This window comes from Lithobates pipiens, unplaced genomic scaffold (assembly GCF_037356315.1).
Source record: "Lithobates pipiens isolate NorthernLeopardFrog02 unplaced genomic scaffold, aLitPip1_a1.2 Scaffold_19, whole genome shotgun sequence".
NCBI classification, from domain to species: domain Eukaryota; kingdom Metazoa; phylum Chordata; class Amphibia; order Anura; family Ranidae; genus Lithobates; species Lithobates pipiens.
In genome coordinates, this window is record NW_027507764.1 from 127,404,440 (window position 1) to 127,418,135 (window position 13,696).

The window sequence follows — 13,696 nt, forward strand, 5'->3', positions numbered from 1 at the left end:
TAAATAAATCATAGAGTTATTCTTCCTGTAAAACCTTGTGTACAATCTTTCTGTATAAAAAGGGACAAAAACAAAAATTTATTAGGGTATTTCTCTATCGGTTGATCGATTATTTTTACTTAATAGCACGGATTAGGAAAACACAGCATTACAGCCCCTAGGTGGAGCTAATGATCATAGAAAAAATAATTGTTTAGCGTGATCATCAGCTCCATCTAGTGGCCATAATGTGTTATATATATTTTTTTTTTTGATTTATTCTGTTCTGTATGAAGAATAATATTCGAACTGGAGAGAACATCTGTTTTTGCCCCCAGTCACACAGAACAGGTGTAGCTTCACAACTAATAGTTTTGCATTTTTTTTTTTATTAATACACTTCTTTGTGTCCACCATCAAAGATTTGGGGTAGTGCTGGAGGCAGGTATCAGTACCAAAATTGTGGGCCGTTATCTTGTCTTCCAAATGTTGGTCTTTTTTCAACCTCACCTACTATGAAATAATTTTTTATATAAATATAATAATGGGAAAGTATGTACAGTATATGTAGATATTGTGTATTTTTCCTGCTCTACACAGCAGATACACAGAAAGAACACAAAAGAGATGTTTTCCTCCAGTACTCACCTGGTTTAAGATGAACATCTTCTGATAGGGTGACCTGACTGTTAGGTTCCTTGGTGCTAACCACCTGCAGCTGGATTGCCGGATGTTCTATGAGCTCTGCTCTGCACCCCTTCGTCTTTAAATTAAAAACAGTGTCACATCTTTCACTCTCGGCCGAGTCCACCATAAAATCCTGTTAGAAGACAATGAATAAAAGAGCAAAGCGTAAACAGATGGCTGTTCATAGTTTCATAAAATGCCAGCCAGCTTCATGAAAGCCAGTAGGAAGGCGTTCTGGTTTACATTATTAATAACTAAAAACTGTTTCATGTAATAAATGTTATAGTTAAAATTTTATTGCTGTGCTAAATAAAGTAGTTTTGCTGTGCGGTTAAGGAGAATAAAGGACACAATAAATGTAATCTGTTTTTCCTTCAAAGCAGTCCTGAAGACAGTACATTGTATTGTTGGACGGTGATCTGGAATGGCTTTTTGTATTTCAGTAAAGATCCATACATAGCACTCAACTGTCCCTGATTTAAAGGGACGGTCCCTGATTTCGAGGAACTGTCCTTGATTTGGAGCAAAGTCCCTCTGTCCCTCTTTCCTCCTTATTTGTCCCTCATTTTGGTCTGATCTATATCTACTTGTATATAAAATGCACTTTTTAACTTTCAAAAAGTGTTTCCCACTGCGAAAACTTTCATCGAAATTCTAAATTGCTGCATTTCTAAAATTTAAAGCCAATATAAAAGGAATAGTAGTGGCAAAAAACTAAATTAACCTTTTTTTTGGTCAATTCTCTTGGCAAGGGGTGTGTCAAGGGGTGTGGCAAGGGGTGTGTCCTATGCCTACATACATTTGCTAGTAGGCGTCCCTCATTCCCATCTCAAAATGTTGGGAGGTATGCTCCATGAGGTCAGTAATATGTACAGGGCCGGTGGTGGGATTAAAATGGCATATACCCCAGACTGCTATTGTTCCCAGAAATGGAGGCCAGCACTGAAAACCTTTCTTTAAGACCCCTTTCACACTGGGGCGTTTTTCAGGCACTTTAGCTTTTAAAAAAAGTGCCTGTAAAGCGCCTGAAAGAAGCCACAACTGCAATCCCAATGTAAAAGCACTAGTACTTTCACACTGAGGAGCTGCGCTGGCAGGGCGTCAAAAAAAGTCCTGCAAGCAGCTTCTTTGCAGCGCTTTTGGAGCGGTGAATACAACGCTCCTAAAGTGCCCCTTCCCATTGAAATCAATGGGAAGCGCCTGTAAAACGCCTGAAAAGCGCTATTGGCAGCAGCGTTTTGTGGCTGCTTTTAACCCTTTATTTGGCCACTAGCAGGGGTTAAAAGCTCCCCAATAACGCTCGAAAAACGGTGGTAAAGCGCTGCTAGTTTAAGCGGCGCTTTACGAGCATTTTTCAGGCGCTGACATTGTGAAAGGGCTCTTAAAGCACTTGGGCTTTCACATTGGGACTGCAGATGAGGCTTCTTTCAATCGCTTTACAGGTGCTTTTTTTAACGCTAAAGCTCCTGAAAAATGCCTGAAAAACGCCCCAGTGTGAAAGGGGTCTAAGACCAAAACAGCCCAAAAAATGTTATGCTAGTTATGTAGCTTAGAGAAGAGTTGCAGTTATGCCTCGAACACACAATGGGATTGTTGGCAAGTAAAACCGTAGTTTTTGTCTGAAGGGTGTTGGCTCAAACTTGTCTTGCATATACATGGTCACACAAATGTTGGCCAGCAATTACAAACGTAGTGATGCACTACGTGGTTTTTCAGCTCTTTAGCGCCACCCTTTGGGCTCCTTCTGCTAATTGCGTGTTAGTAGAAGTTTGGTGAGTGTTGATTTGCGCTTTTCTTTTTGTGTTTTTCATTTAGCGTTTTTCAGTGTGCACTTTTCATTTCGTGCTTTTTAGTTCGTTTGTGAATGGCCGTTCGTCAACCAGCCATGTTGCGGAATCGGAGGAGATAACGTTATTTATTATTGGCCTTGGAGTTATTGCTTTGACATTATTTATTTGGTTAAATAATGATTTGATTTGGTATATTTTCTATATTTTTGGATGCATAGAATGCACGTTTTGGTTAAGTTCTATTGGCAGATAGCATATCTAATCTTATTTGTTTTCCTTTTTTAATGCACAATAAAAAGATTGTGTAGAATAATACTTGGCTATGTGTTTTACTTCTAATGACAATTTGGGAGTAGGCAGTTACATTAAAAAAATACAATGTAAAATTGACAAGGGACAGCAACATAGTTGTATCTTTGATCTTAAAAACTACAGGATAATGGTGTTGTGGTAACTTTCCCCAAAAAAAAAAAAAAAAGCATAATAATATTATTCTTGATATCACTAGAAAAAAAAAGCCTTTGAAAATTAGTTTGCAATAACTCCATCAGTATCACCAGCAAAGCAGCTTTATTATTATCCCATTAAAGAAGAAGTGAATGTTAATTATCCATTACGAACGCTAGTTTACAAGACCGGCTGCTTCTGGCTCGTCCACGTTTCCGAGCATGCGTGTTTGTACTTTGGACTTTTGTCCGACGGACTTGTGTACACACGATCGGAAAACCCGACAACGCACATTTGTTGGCGGAAAATTTGATCGTTCGGAACGTGGTGACGTTTGTTGCGTATGATGGGACTACGTAGAGGCTAGTAGCCAATAGCTTTGGTCTCATAATTTGATCTGAGCATGCATGGCACTTTGTCCGTCGGAATTCTCTTCAAATGATCGGAAAAAGTCAGATCGGATTTTTTTTGTCGGAACCGTGTGTACAGGGCATAAGTCTGAAGGAATCAATATTGAGTTAGCCCACCATTGGCAGCTTCAACTCTTCTGGGAAGACTGTCCACAAGGCTTAGGAGTGTGTCTATGGGAGTGTTTGGCCATTCTTCCAGAAGCGCATTTGTGAGGTCAGACACTGATAATGGATGAGAAGACCTGGCTCGCAGTCTCTGCTCTCATCATAAAGGTGTTCTATCAGGTTGAGGTCAGGACTCTGTGCAGGCCAGTCACGTTCCTCCACCCAAAACTCGCTCATCCATGTTTTTATGGACCTTGTGTGTAAGTTAATATGTCTGTAAAGGCGCCCCAATACTTTTGACAATATAGTATGTATATATTACAAAGACACACACACATATATACCGTAATTACTTTTTATGTTTAGAGGTAAAAAAAAATAATATGCTACAAATCCAACTAGTGCAGGTTAGCTGAACCTTCTCATAGATTTCTGTAGCACCCTCTAGTGTGCTACTAACAGTAGTGCAGATAAACTATAGTCTGGGCCAGGGCTAAGCCAGAGCCATGGAATCTGGGTCATGTTTATTAGATGTTAGGGCTGGCTGACTCATCCATGCAGCTCTCTGGTGCCTCCCCCTGGTTCTAGAATATTGGAGAATATTCTAGAAATCAGGCAGAAGCTAGGAGGGTTGTCTTGCATATTTAGGGGCCTGGCAGACTACGGAGCCCTTAAACTATGGAACCCTTAAATAGACATGCCAGCAGGGGAATCGGTGGAAGATGGAGAAGCAGAAGTCTGTCGGTGGCCCTTGAGGGACCCCTGCTGGGAGGGGTTTTACCTCAGACCAGAGCTCAGGGGGCTGGCCTGGAAGGATCCTGCCATAGAAGGCAGCTGGAGGAAAGAGAGACAGAGTGAGTAGATCAGCATGGTCAGACACGGACAGACAATGGGAGAGATTGCCAGCTGTAGCAGTGTCTTGAAGACAGCGGGGTACTGAAGTCTTCATCTAACTTTGCCCTGGGAGTGTCAGTTGGGTAGGCAGGAAAGAAGAAGCAGCCAGGTGAGCTGGTGGAACGGCAGCCAGGTGGACTAGCATTTCCTGCAAGAAGTAGAGCTGAGATCAGTGTCTACAGGGGAGCTGAAGGTGTTTCAGGATGCAGTTCACTCCACATGTGCTACTTTTCTAAGGTACTGAGAGTTAATAGCCTGTTGTTACGCTAACAAGAGACTGTTAAGCCCCATGCACACGGTCGGAAATCCCGCCAGCAAAAATCCGATGAGAGCTTTTGGTTGGAAATTCCAACCGTGTGTATGCTCCATTGGACTTCCTCCAGCAAAAGATTGAGAGCAGGTTCTCTATTTTTCCGGCGGAAAAAGCTCTGATCGAAAATTCCGATCGTCTGTAGCAATTCCGACACGTAAAATTCCTACGCATGCTCAGAAACAATTTGACGCATGCTCGGAAGCAATGAACTTAATTTTCTCCGCTCGTCGTAGTGTTGCACATCACCGCGTTCTTGACAGTCGAAAGCTCAGAGAACTTTTGTGTGACCGTGTGTATGCAAGCCAAGCTTGAGTGGAATTCCATCAGAAAAACCATCCAAGATTTTTTCTGACGAAAACTCTGATCATGCGTACGCGGCATTAGTTTCTAACGGGAGTGAACCCTGCAGACTTTGCAAACGATCAAGATTTGTGCTGGAGGAGTGAGTGGAAGCTATAAATAGGGAGAAAGTTGTCCCTGGTTCTGTGGTTATCATCAAATTGGGCATCCCATAATCCCTACCCAATCCAAGTTATTATCCACCAATAAAAACAAGCAGAAGACTGTTTTCTGTGTCTGGATGCAAAAAAGAAATGCTGTGTGACTGGCTGTGCAGCATTTGCAGGGCCGTCTTTAATATCGATTGGACCCCGGGCAAAAAAATTCTTGGGGCCCCCCTGTGCAATTTCACTCTCCACTTGCTCTGAGACATACAATAAATAGCAGCTAGACTTAAAATCAGTTTACTGTATTAGATCAGGCAGCAATTGCGATTGGTTACCAGCGGTTACAGGATATCTTTACTGTTTAATGACTGGTTGCTAGAGGTTACAGCACACATTATGGCTCACTGTTTAGTTGCTAGAGGTTACAGCAAATTATTTCTGCTTATTAATTGGCTGCTAGAGATTACTGTACAGTAATACTGCTCACTGATTGATTGCTAGATGTTACAGCACATCATCTCCTCAGGGAAGCATGATATACATATGACTGCCGCCTTTATGTACATATTAATGCTGCCGGCCGCAGCTATTTACTTAGTAATGCTGCTGCTATTTACATATGAATGCCGGTATTTACATGTAAACACAGGGTCTGCAGGTGAGTCATCTGTACACAATAATAGGGCAGAGCTAGGCAGCATTAGTACCAGCATTTCACACTGGGATATTGGGACACAGCACAGGACTAAAACTTCAAGGGACGAGGGAATTTAAATCAGGATAGCTGGCAAGTATGAGACAGTTGCTTTGGGCCCCACAACAATGACAGGGCCCAGGGCAGCTGCCCCTTTTGCCCTGCCTTAAAGACGGCCCTGAGCATTTGCAACACCTACGGGGGTAGTGCTACACTTCTTTGAGGTCCTGCAGTTCTGGTGCAGTTTAAGAAAGTGCACCAAAACTCCTGCATGCTACATCATTGGTGCACTTTCTGAAATCGTACCAAAACGGTGGGACAGCGTAGAAGTCTATAGAAAAGCACAACCAACCTGCACAAAACCCATGGCCAGCTATGCTTTGCCCAAAGCGCAGCGGGCCCATATAGGGGGAATGTGAACAGACCCCCAGTCTCTCTACTTATCCTGGTAGCCACTGTCATGAGCTATGAGTAAGCGCTGTTTGTAGCGTGAAACGCGTTAGCTATTTTATTCAAAAATCCTTTTTTGTTCCCTTTTTGCTGTGACGTTTTGTTCAATGAAGTTTTGCACTTGCATTTTGAAGAAATAAAGGCATCTAATTTTTACACAATCCGGAGTGCGGCTATCCAGAGTTTCGTTCTGTTTCTACACATTTGGCTTATGCAATCAGCCTGCACCTGGAACCCCATTTGGAGAGCTAGCAGCCTGTCAGTGGTTTTGACTTGGAGCGGTGAAATCTTTGTTTGTTTAGCCACTGTCATAGGAAGAGAAAATACCATCTTTTGTTTTTGTTTGTTTGTTTTGCTGTCTATGTCTCAGTTTGGGAAATTCACACTCTCTATTTATCCTGGTTACAATTGACACCAAGACAGAGTAATGGGAAATCCAAAATTTTATCAGAAAGCAGGAAAAATCTTCCAATAGGAACACTTGCATCTGTAACATTTGTCTAGTGCTGCGTGAAGACGATCGGACATTCCGACAACAAAATCCTGGATTTATTTCAGACGGATGTTGGCTCAAACTTGTCTTACATACACATGATCGCACAAAAGTTGTCGGAAATGCCAAAAGTCAAGAACGCGGTGATGTACAACACATTTGGTTCAATAGCCAGTGTGGCTCTTCTCCTTGATTCCGAGCAAGGCGTGGAATTTTGTGCGTCGGAATTGTGTACACACGATTGGAATTTTGTTGTCGGAAAATTTGAGAACCAGCTCTCAAATTTTGTTTGTCGGAAGTTCCGACAACAAGCTCGCATGAAAAACTTGTTGTCGGAAATTCCGACTGCATGTACGCGGCACAAGAGAGGTATACTATCTACTTTGGAGAGATTGCCCTTCACTTCCTGCTGTGTACCCAGTACAGGAAGTAAAGGACAGTCTCATTAATTGGACAAATGAGTCAACAAAAAAGAAACTGCTAGAGGTTTTAACCCTTCCCAACTCTAGACAAAAGAAAACAGTTTCTATCCATACACTTTATTGCTATTATTCATGGTGCATAAATGGTATTTAAATCCACTTACCAAAGACACCCATGAAGCATGTTAAATGGGTATAAATTCCCCATAAGGTAGGTGGGCTCTCCTCATAACTTAAAAGTGGGCACAACATACTTGCCATTATGGTACACTTACTTCTCAGTGTGTACTCCCTCCAGAGAGGACGGGTCCAAACCAGTCGCCGCTCCATCTGCTGTTACCTACCCTGCAGTTTCTCCAGGGTCCCGCAATGGTCCTATCTGGCCAGCCAATAGGGATGTAACTCCTATATTGCCCATGGCAACTGTGCAGCGTACATAGCAAAAAAGAAATGGCTTGAATCGTAGGAAAGGGTGATGCAGTACCCAATAAATGTGATTTGTACTCTATACCGCAGGCCAATGATTGACAGTTGAAAGTGGAAAATCAAGAAAGTTTTGCTGCTAAAAAAATAAAAAAAATAAAAATAAAATAAAAAGAGCCCTCTCTGACTATTCTTTTCAGGGTAGAAAGACTTTTTCTACAGAATGGAGAAAACCAGAATGGGTGGGAGGGAGCAGGTGTCCTAACTAAAAATCAAAGGGGTTTAGTATGTCATTGGTGCCCGATGAAGTCATGTATTACAAAGCGCATTGGACGGAGTTTCTGGTAACGCTGTGCTATTATTGTACTAGGCACCGTCAGATCGGGTGGAGCATGCTTTTAAGTAAATCTATTTTTAATCAAGAATCTTTTGCTGTTGCAAATTCTCTTGCTTTCTTTCTCTTTTATGTGTCTGGAACTTGATCTGGCTAATAAATGCCAGTCCTGGCATCCTGTTTTGGAAACTATTTGGTATGACCTCCTATATTATTAGGGTTCACCTTAGGGCTGAGTGCAACTTTCATTTAAATATATTCCTCAACAATCACAACAAAGGATATAAATCTACTTTGTGTGCACAAAATGTTTTTAAAACACCCAAAAAAAAAATGTTTTCACTGTAGCAGTGACATCATCACTGTGCTGTACATAGCCTTGGCTGGCCCAGCAGGTCCCACCCACTACAGGAGGGGGCGGGGACGAGACCAGTCACTCTTCACACGGAGAGAGCAGCAGTGGCCAGTCTTTATTGCAGGAAGCTGCTGTGGAAAGTATAGGTTTCACACAGGATTACTGCACGGATGTGGAAGAAATATGCGATGTACAAGGATGAATACAAATGTATTTAGACAATATTTGCTTATCCTGGAATTCATTTTTCTAGAAATGTCAGCAGCCTAAAGCTGACTTTCACTCACAAATAAAGGTACTTCTCTCCTTCTCCTCCCCCATTTCTAACAAGTTTAGAGGTTTTTTGGGGGGAAGAAGGCACCTTTCTTGATGGGTATGCTGTTCGCAGATCAACAATATTTGCTTAGGCAAGAAAAAAGGTCTAATTGACTTGCCTCCCCACCCGCAGCTTCCTGGGACATGTGACCAGTCTCACAATGCTTCCGCTCTCTCTGCTCTGCCCCTTCAGAGCTCAATGGAGTGCTGGGGAGGGGGAGAAGGGGCTACATCAGAGTTCCCCTTTACATCATGCTCCGCAGTGTCCCCCTTACGTCAGAGATCCCCTTCAGGGACCCTTACATCAGGGTCTGCAGAGGTCCTCCTTGCACTGTAAGGAAGAACCATGTAGATTCTGATGAAGAGGGGGAACTCTGAGCACGCTGATGAAAAGGGAACTCTGGGGACTCTTGTGTAAGGGGGGGGGGGAGCGCTCTGGTGACCAGAGACCCCCTTACAAAAGAGTTCCCCTTTACATCACAGTCTGCAGTGTTCTCCTTTTCATCAAAGTCCGCACCATTCCTCTTTACACATATAAAAATATTTTATCAAGAAAAAAAAAAAGTTGAATGCACGTGTCAGAATTCTCTGCTTATAGGTTCCTGAGAAATAATTCCATCCTGGTTTGGAGGTATCATGTAATACTACATAGTGGCAGCTTGTGAACTAAATACTTTTGAAGATTTTATGCCTAATAGCCATATAAGCTCTACATTTTAGAGCAGGAAATGTTTTTTCTTACTTTTATTTTTTTGCTGTCTTTGTTCCATTGGGGAGATTTTCCTTCACATATTCTCTCTCTGAGTGGCTGCAATGGTTATCCCCCCCATAGGCCTTCATTTAGACCTGAAAATCACAGGAACGTGGTCCACATTCCTATGCGATTCAGTGCAGTGCCAGTTTAAAATCGCATCAAAAATAATGCATGCACTCATTTTAAAAACGATTCAGTGCACTGGATCATTTTTAACTGTGTTTGGCGTGTCATTGGGAGTACACTGACACCGGCAGCAGATCGCACAACCACGGTGTGGGAATCACGACCTGAGAAAGTTGCCACCTGAACAAGTTTCTGCACTGAAACATTTCCTCTACATAATATTTCATTCTAAAAAATCTGGATTTCACTTCATTTCACTCCAAGTGATAGTTACCATCAGGACAAACAGAAAGAGTGAATCCCCAGCAGAGACACAGACAGCTATAAAAACCTGACAAAGGTTCTAACCCTTCACACTTTAGCCCAAACTGAAAATAAAAAATGGGTTTATATAAGTTTTAATAAACTTTTTCATTTTCAGCCTCCACTGGTCTGCATTTTGTAAGGATCACTCTCATAAATTTTTGAACAGCAGAATGTCTGGAAACACAGGAGTAAGTTGCAGCTGTAAAGTGTCAAAGAAGCCCTTTATAATTTAAAGAGACGCTGACATTATTATTGTGCAGGTGCTTAGAAAAGCTTACTTTTAAAGACTGCATTGAATTTATTTTCTAACAAAACTTGGTGGAGAAAAGCTTTTTCTTGTCCCGTTGATCACTGTCTAGCGTAGTCATAATACAAAAATAGATTAAAAGCTCAGTTTTATAGCATTTCAGTTTAGTTTCAAATATGCTACGTTCTCATTTTCTTACAGAAGGAACACTTTATTATCCAGTTTTGTCATTTTTAGGAATCCTGGAAATTCTGGATTAGGATATTGCTATTTTACTTAGGTCTGCCAAGTCTTCTTTAACTGCAATAGGTCTCCAGAATTAATCGACCTGAATATGAGCGTACATTTGTCCTGGTGACAGACTGAGAATCAAACACGTAAAAAAACTGTGTGAAATATAGAGCTGGGTATTACAGAGACAGAAAACTTTTTTACATTTGTATTTAGTGAATTTTAATCCAAGGTACATAGACTGTGGGGGACAACATTCCACACTAATGCCGCGTACACACGATCGGACTTTCCGGCAGACTTGTTCTGGCGGACCGGAATCCGTTGGACAATTCGATCGTCTGTGGGCTCCAGCGGACTTTTTTTCCCCCAAAAGTCCAATGGACCTAGAAATAAAACATGTTTCAAATCTATCCGACAAACTAAAAATCGGGAAAACCGTTCGTTTGTGTGCCTGTCAGGTGGCCCAAATAGGATGCAAGGGCAGCTATTGGCTACTGGCTATTGAACTTTCTTGTTTAGTCCCGTTTATGTCATCACGTTCAAAAGGAACGGACTTTCGAATGGACTTAGTCCGGTAGTGTGTGGCCATTTCGTTCAGAAAGTTCGTCGGACCTCTGCCGAAAGTCCGTCAGACCTAGTCCGTCGAAAAAAGTCCGGTCGTGTGTACACGGCATAAGGTCTCTTGCACATGGGTGCCTGAGCCCACTCAACCCTAATTTGTGCCTTTACCTCCTGCCCGAGCAGAATATTTGACATACAGTGCTTTGAAAAAGTATTCATACCCCTTGAAGCTAAAATGCTGTTTTTTATTTTCCTTGTATGTCCCCCTCGGATCTACAGCGACTTTACTTCCAAGTGCACTTTAAGTGCATTTTCAAGTACACTTGCAGTGCAAAGTGGATTTTCCTTTATTAAATAACCCCGAGTGTCTCTCATAGTATGACATAAGTGTTCTTAAACAGCCTCTTATAACTAGACTTGGCTTTACTGGTCTCTACAGGCAAATGTAGGCTAAGGAGAATGATCATAGCGTGACATACAAGAAATGGAAGAGATTTAGGGACATCGGTACATGCATTATTCCATCAATTTCAGTGCAATTTCAAGTGCACTTTGCAGTTGTAGTTTGCACTTGTAGTGCAAAGTGGATTTGCCTTTCGTAAATAACCCCCAATGTGCTTACATTGATTACAAATGCAGAAAAAATAAACAAATAGATTTTTACTTAACTGCTCTGTGCAATGGAATTGCTCCTCCTCTTCTCAGGTCCTCCGCTGTTGGTTCTGGCTCTTCTCTTCTGTGAGTGCCTCCATAGGAAGCCACTTCCTATGGGGGCACTTGTACAGGCTCCCTCCTGAGGCTTTCTTTCTGCCTCTATAGACACAGACAGCGTTCTTGGCCCCTCCCCTTACCGCTAGCTTTGACCGCAGTGGGAGCCAATGGCTCCAAATGCCTTAGCAAAGCCTGTGAGGAAATGAGGGGAGAGAGCCACTGCAGACAGGCACAGCTGCTGGATAAAATGAGGGCTCAGGTAAGTATTTCACACAAAGGCACAAAGGGAACAATACAGGGTACTTTCTCATACAAGTACATGGTACAGCAGACACAGATCAGGAATATGAAGTTTTGGGGTAACAAATGCTGTAATGCAAGGAATGCATTAAAGCGGAGTTCCGGACATTTTATATTTTTTTAAATAACCCCAGGGAACAGGGGTGGGATGGGAGCCAATGCAACCGCTGTAATTATGTACTTTGCCTCAGAGAGCTTGGACGGAAGGAAAAGGTAATAATTAAAAAAAGCATCTCAGACACATTTAGAGGATGTTTGATGTGAACAGCTCTCTTGAGGTCATTCCACAGCATCTCTATGGGGTTAATGTCTGGGGTCTGACTGGGCCACTCCAAAACCAAAAGGTGCATTTTCTTTTTCTAAAGCCAGTCTATGGTGGATTTACTTTGATGCTTAGGGTCATTGTCCTGCTGTATCATCCAACGTTTACGAAACGTCAGCTGGTGGACAACCTGACATTATCCTGTAGGATATTTTGTTAAACATGGGGATTCATTTTCCCCTCAATGATGGCAAGTGGTCCAGGCCCTGAGGCAGCAAAGGAAGCCCAAATCATGATGTTCCCTCAACCATACTTCACTGTTAACATGATCTTTTGAGTTTGGTAAGCTGTGCCCTTTTTGCACCATACGTAGTGCTGAGTATTCTATCTGAACAATTAAACTTTTGTTTCATAAGTCCACAAAACCTTTTCCCAGTAGTGTTGCGGTTAGCCAATGTGCTCTTTGGCAAACTTCAGGTGCGCAGCAAAGTTTTTTTGGAGAGCAGGAGCCTCCTTCGTGGTATTCTGCCAAGAACACCCTGCCTGTTCTAAGACCTACGTATTGTAGACTCATAAACAGGGATGCTTGCCAGTTACAGTGACGTCTTCAACCATTTAGCTGTTACTCATGCGTTCTTCTTTACTTCATTAAAGAGGCACTGCAGTCTGCTCACAAAATTTGTAATAAAAACATTTTTGCCGTTCTGAAGCTTCCCTCCAACCACTTTGAATATTTTTTTTTATATGCTGTGATTCCATTTATAGACAATTTGTCGACAGATGGATGCCTAAATACTCTGAGATTACTTTGTATCCCTTTCCAGGTTTATGCAGATCAACTTCTCTTGATCATATGTTTTCACAGAGCTCCTTTTTGCGAGGCATGGCTCACATTAGCTGATGCTTCTTATGAACAGCAGTCTTAAAATGTCTGAGTGTCTTTAATCAAAGTAGCTCTAAACCACACTTTTATACTTATTTCATTTATTGAACTCCAGGTGTGCAAACTACTGACTCCAATTAGATTTTGTTAAAGTAGTTAGTCTATGCACGCCACACTTTTCACATATTTATAAAAAAAAAAAAAAATGAAAACCATTTATCATTTACCTTCCACTTCACAATTATGTGCCACTTTGTGTTGGTCTATCACATAAGATCCCAATAAAATAAATTTACGTTTTTTGGATGTAACATGACAAAATGTTCCACATTTTGGGCCACTTGAAAATGCACTTAAAGTGCACTTGGAAGTAAAGTCGCTGTAGATCCGAGGGGGACATACAAGGAAAATAAAAAACAGCATTTTAGCTTGCACATGATTGGATAATAAAATCAGCAGAGCTTCCCCTCATTACAGATCTACCCCTTATTTACAGTTCCAAGTGCACTTTCAGTGCAATTTCAATGCACTTTGCACTTGTAGTTTGCACTTGTAGTGCAAAGTGGATTTGCCTTTTGTAAATAACCCCTATTGCTTCTATCATTGCAACTAAGATAAGGATCAGAACACATTTTATGGCAAATAACTGCAAAAAAATAAATAAATAAATACTGTGAATTTCAAGGGGTTTGCATACTTTTTCCCATCACTGTAAATATTTAAACTACCATCAATTTATTCTAATGGTTCTTTGC

At 41.6% G+C, this 13,696-nt stretch overlaps 1 protein-coding gene across 1 annotated transcript in view; it reads right to left on the reverse strand.

Annotated features, from left to right (window-relative positions):
• The window catches only part of ITGB8 (integrin subunit beta 8), a 185,301-nt gene that overhangs the window by 79,668 nt on the left and 91,937 nt on the right, over positions 1–13,696 (reverse strand). The window contains exon 3 of the mRNA XM_077491249.1: positions 628–799. Within this exon, the coding sequence (XP_077347375.1) occupies positions 628–799 (172 nt within the window). The remainder of the gene's footprint in view (positions 1–627; positions 800–13,696) is intronic.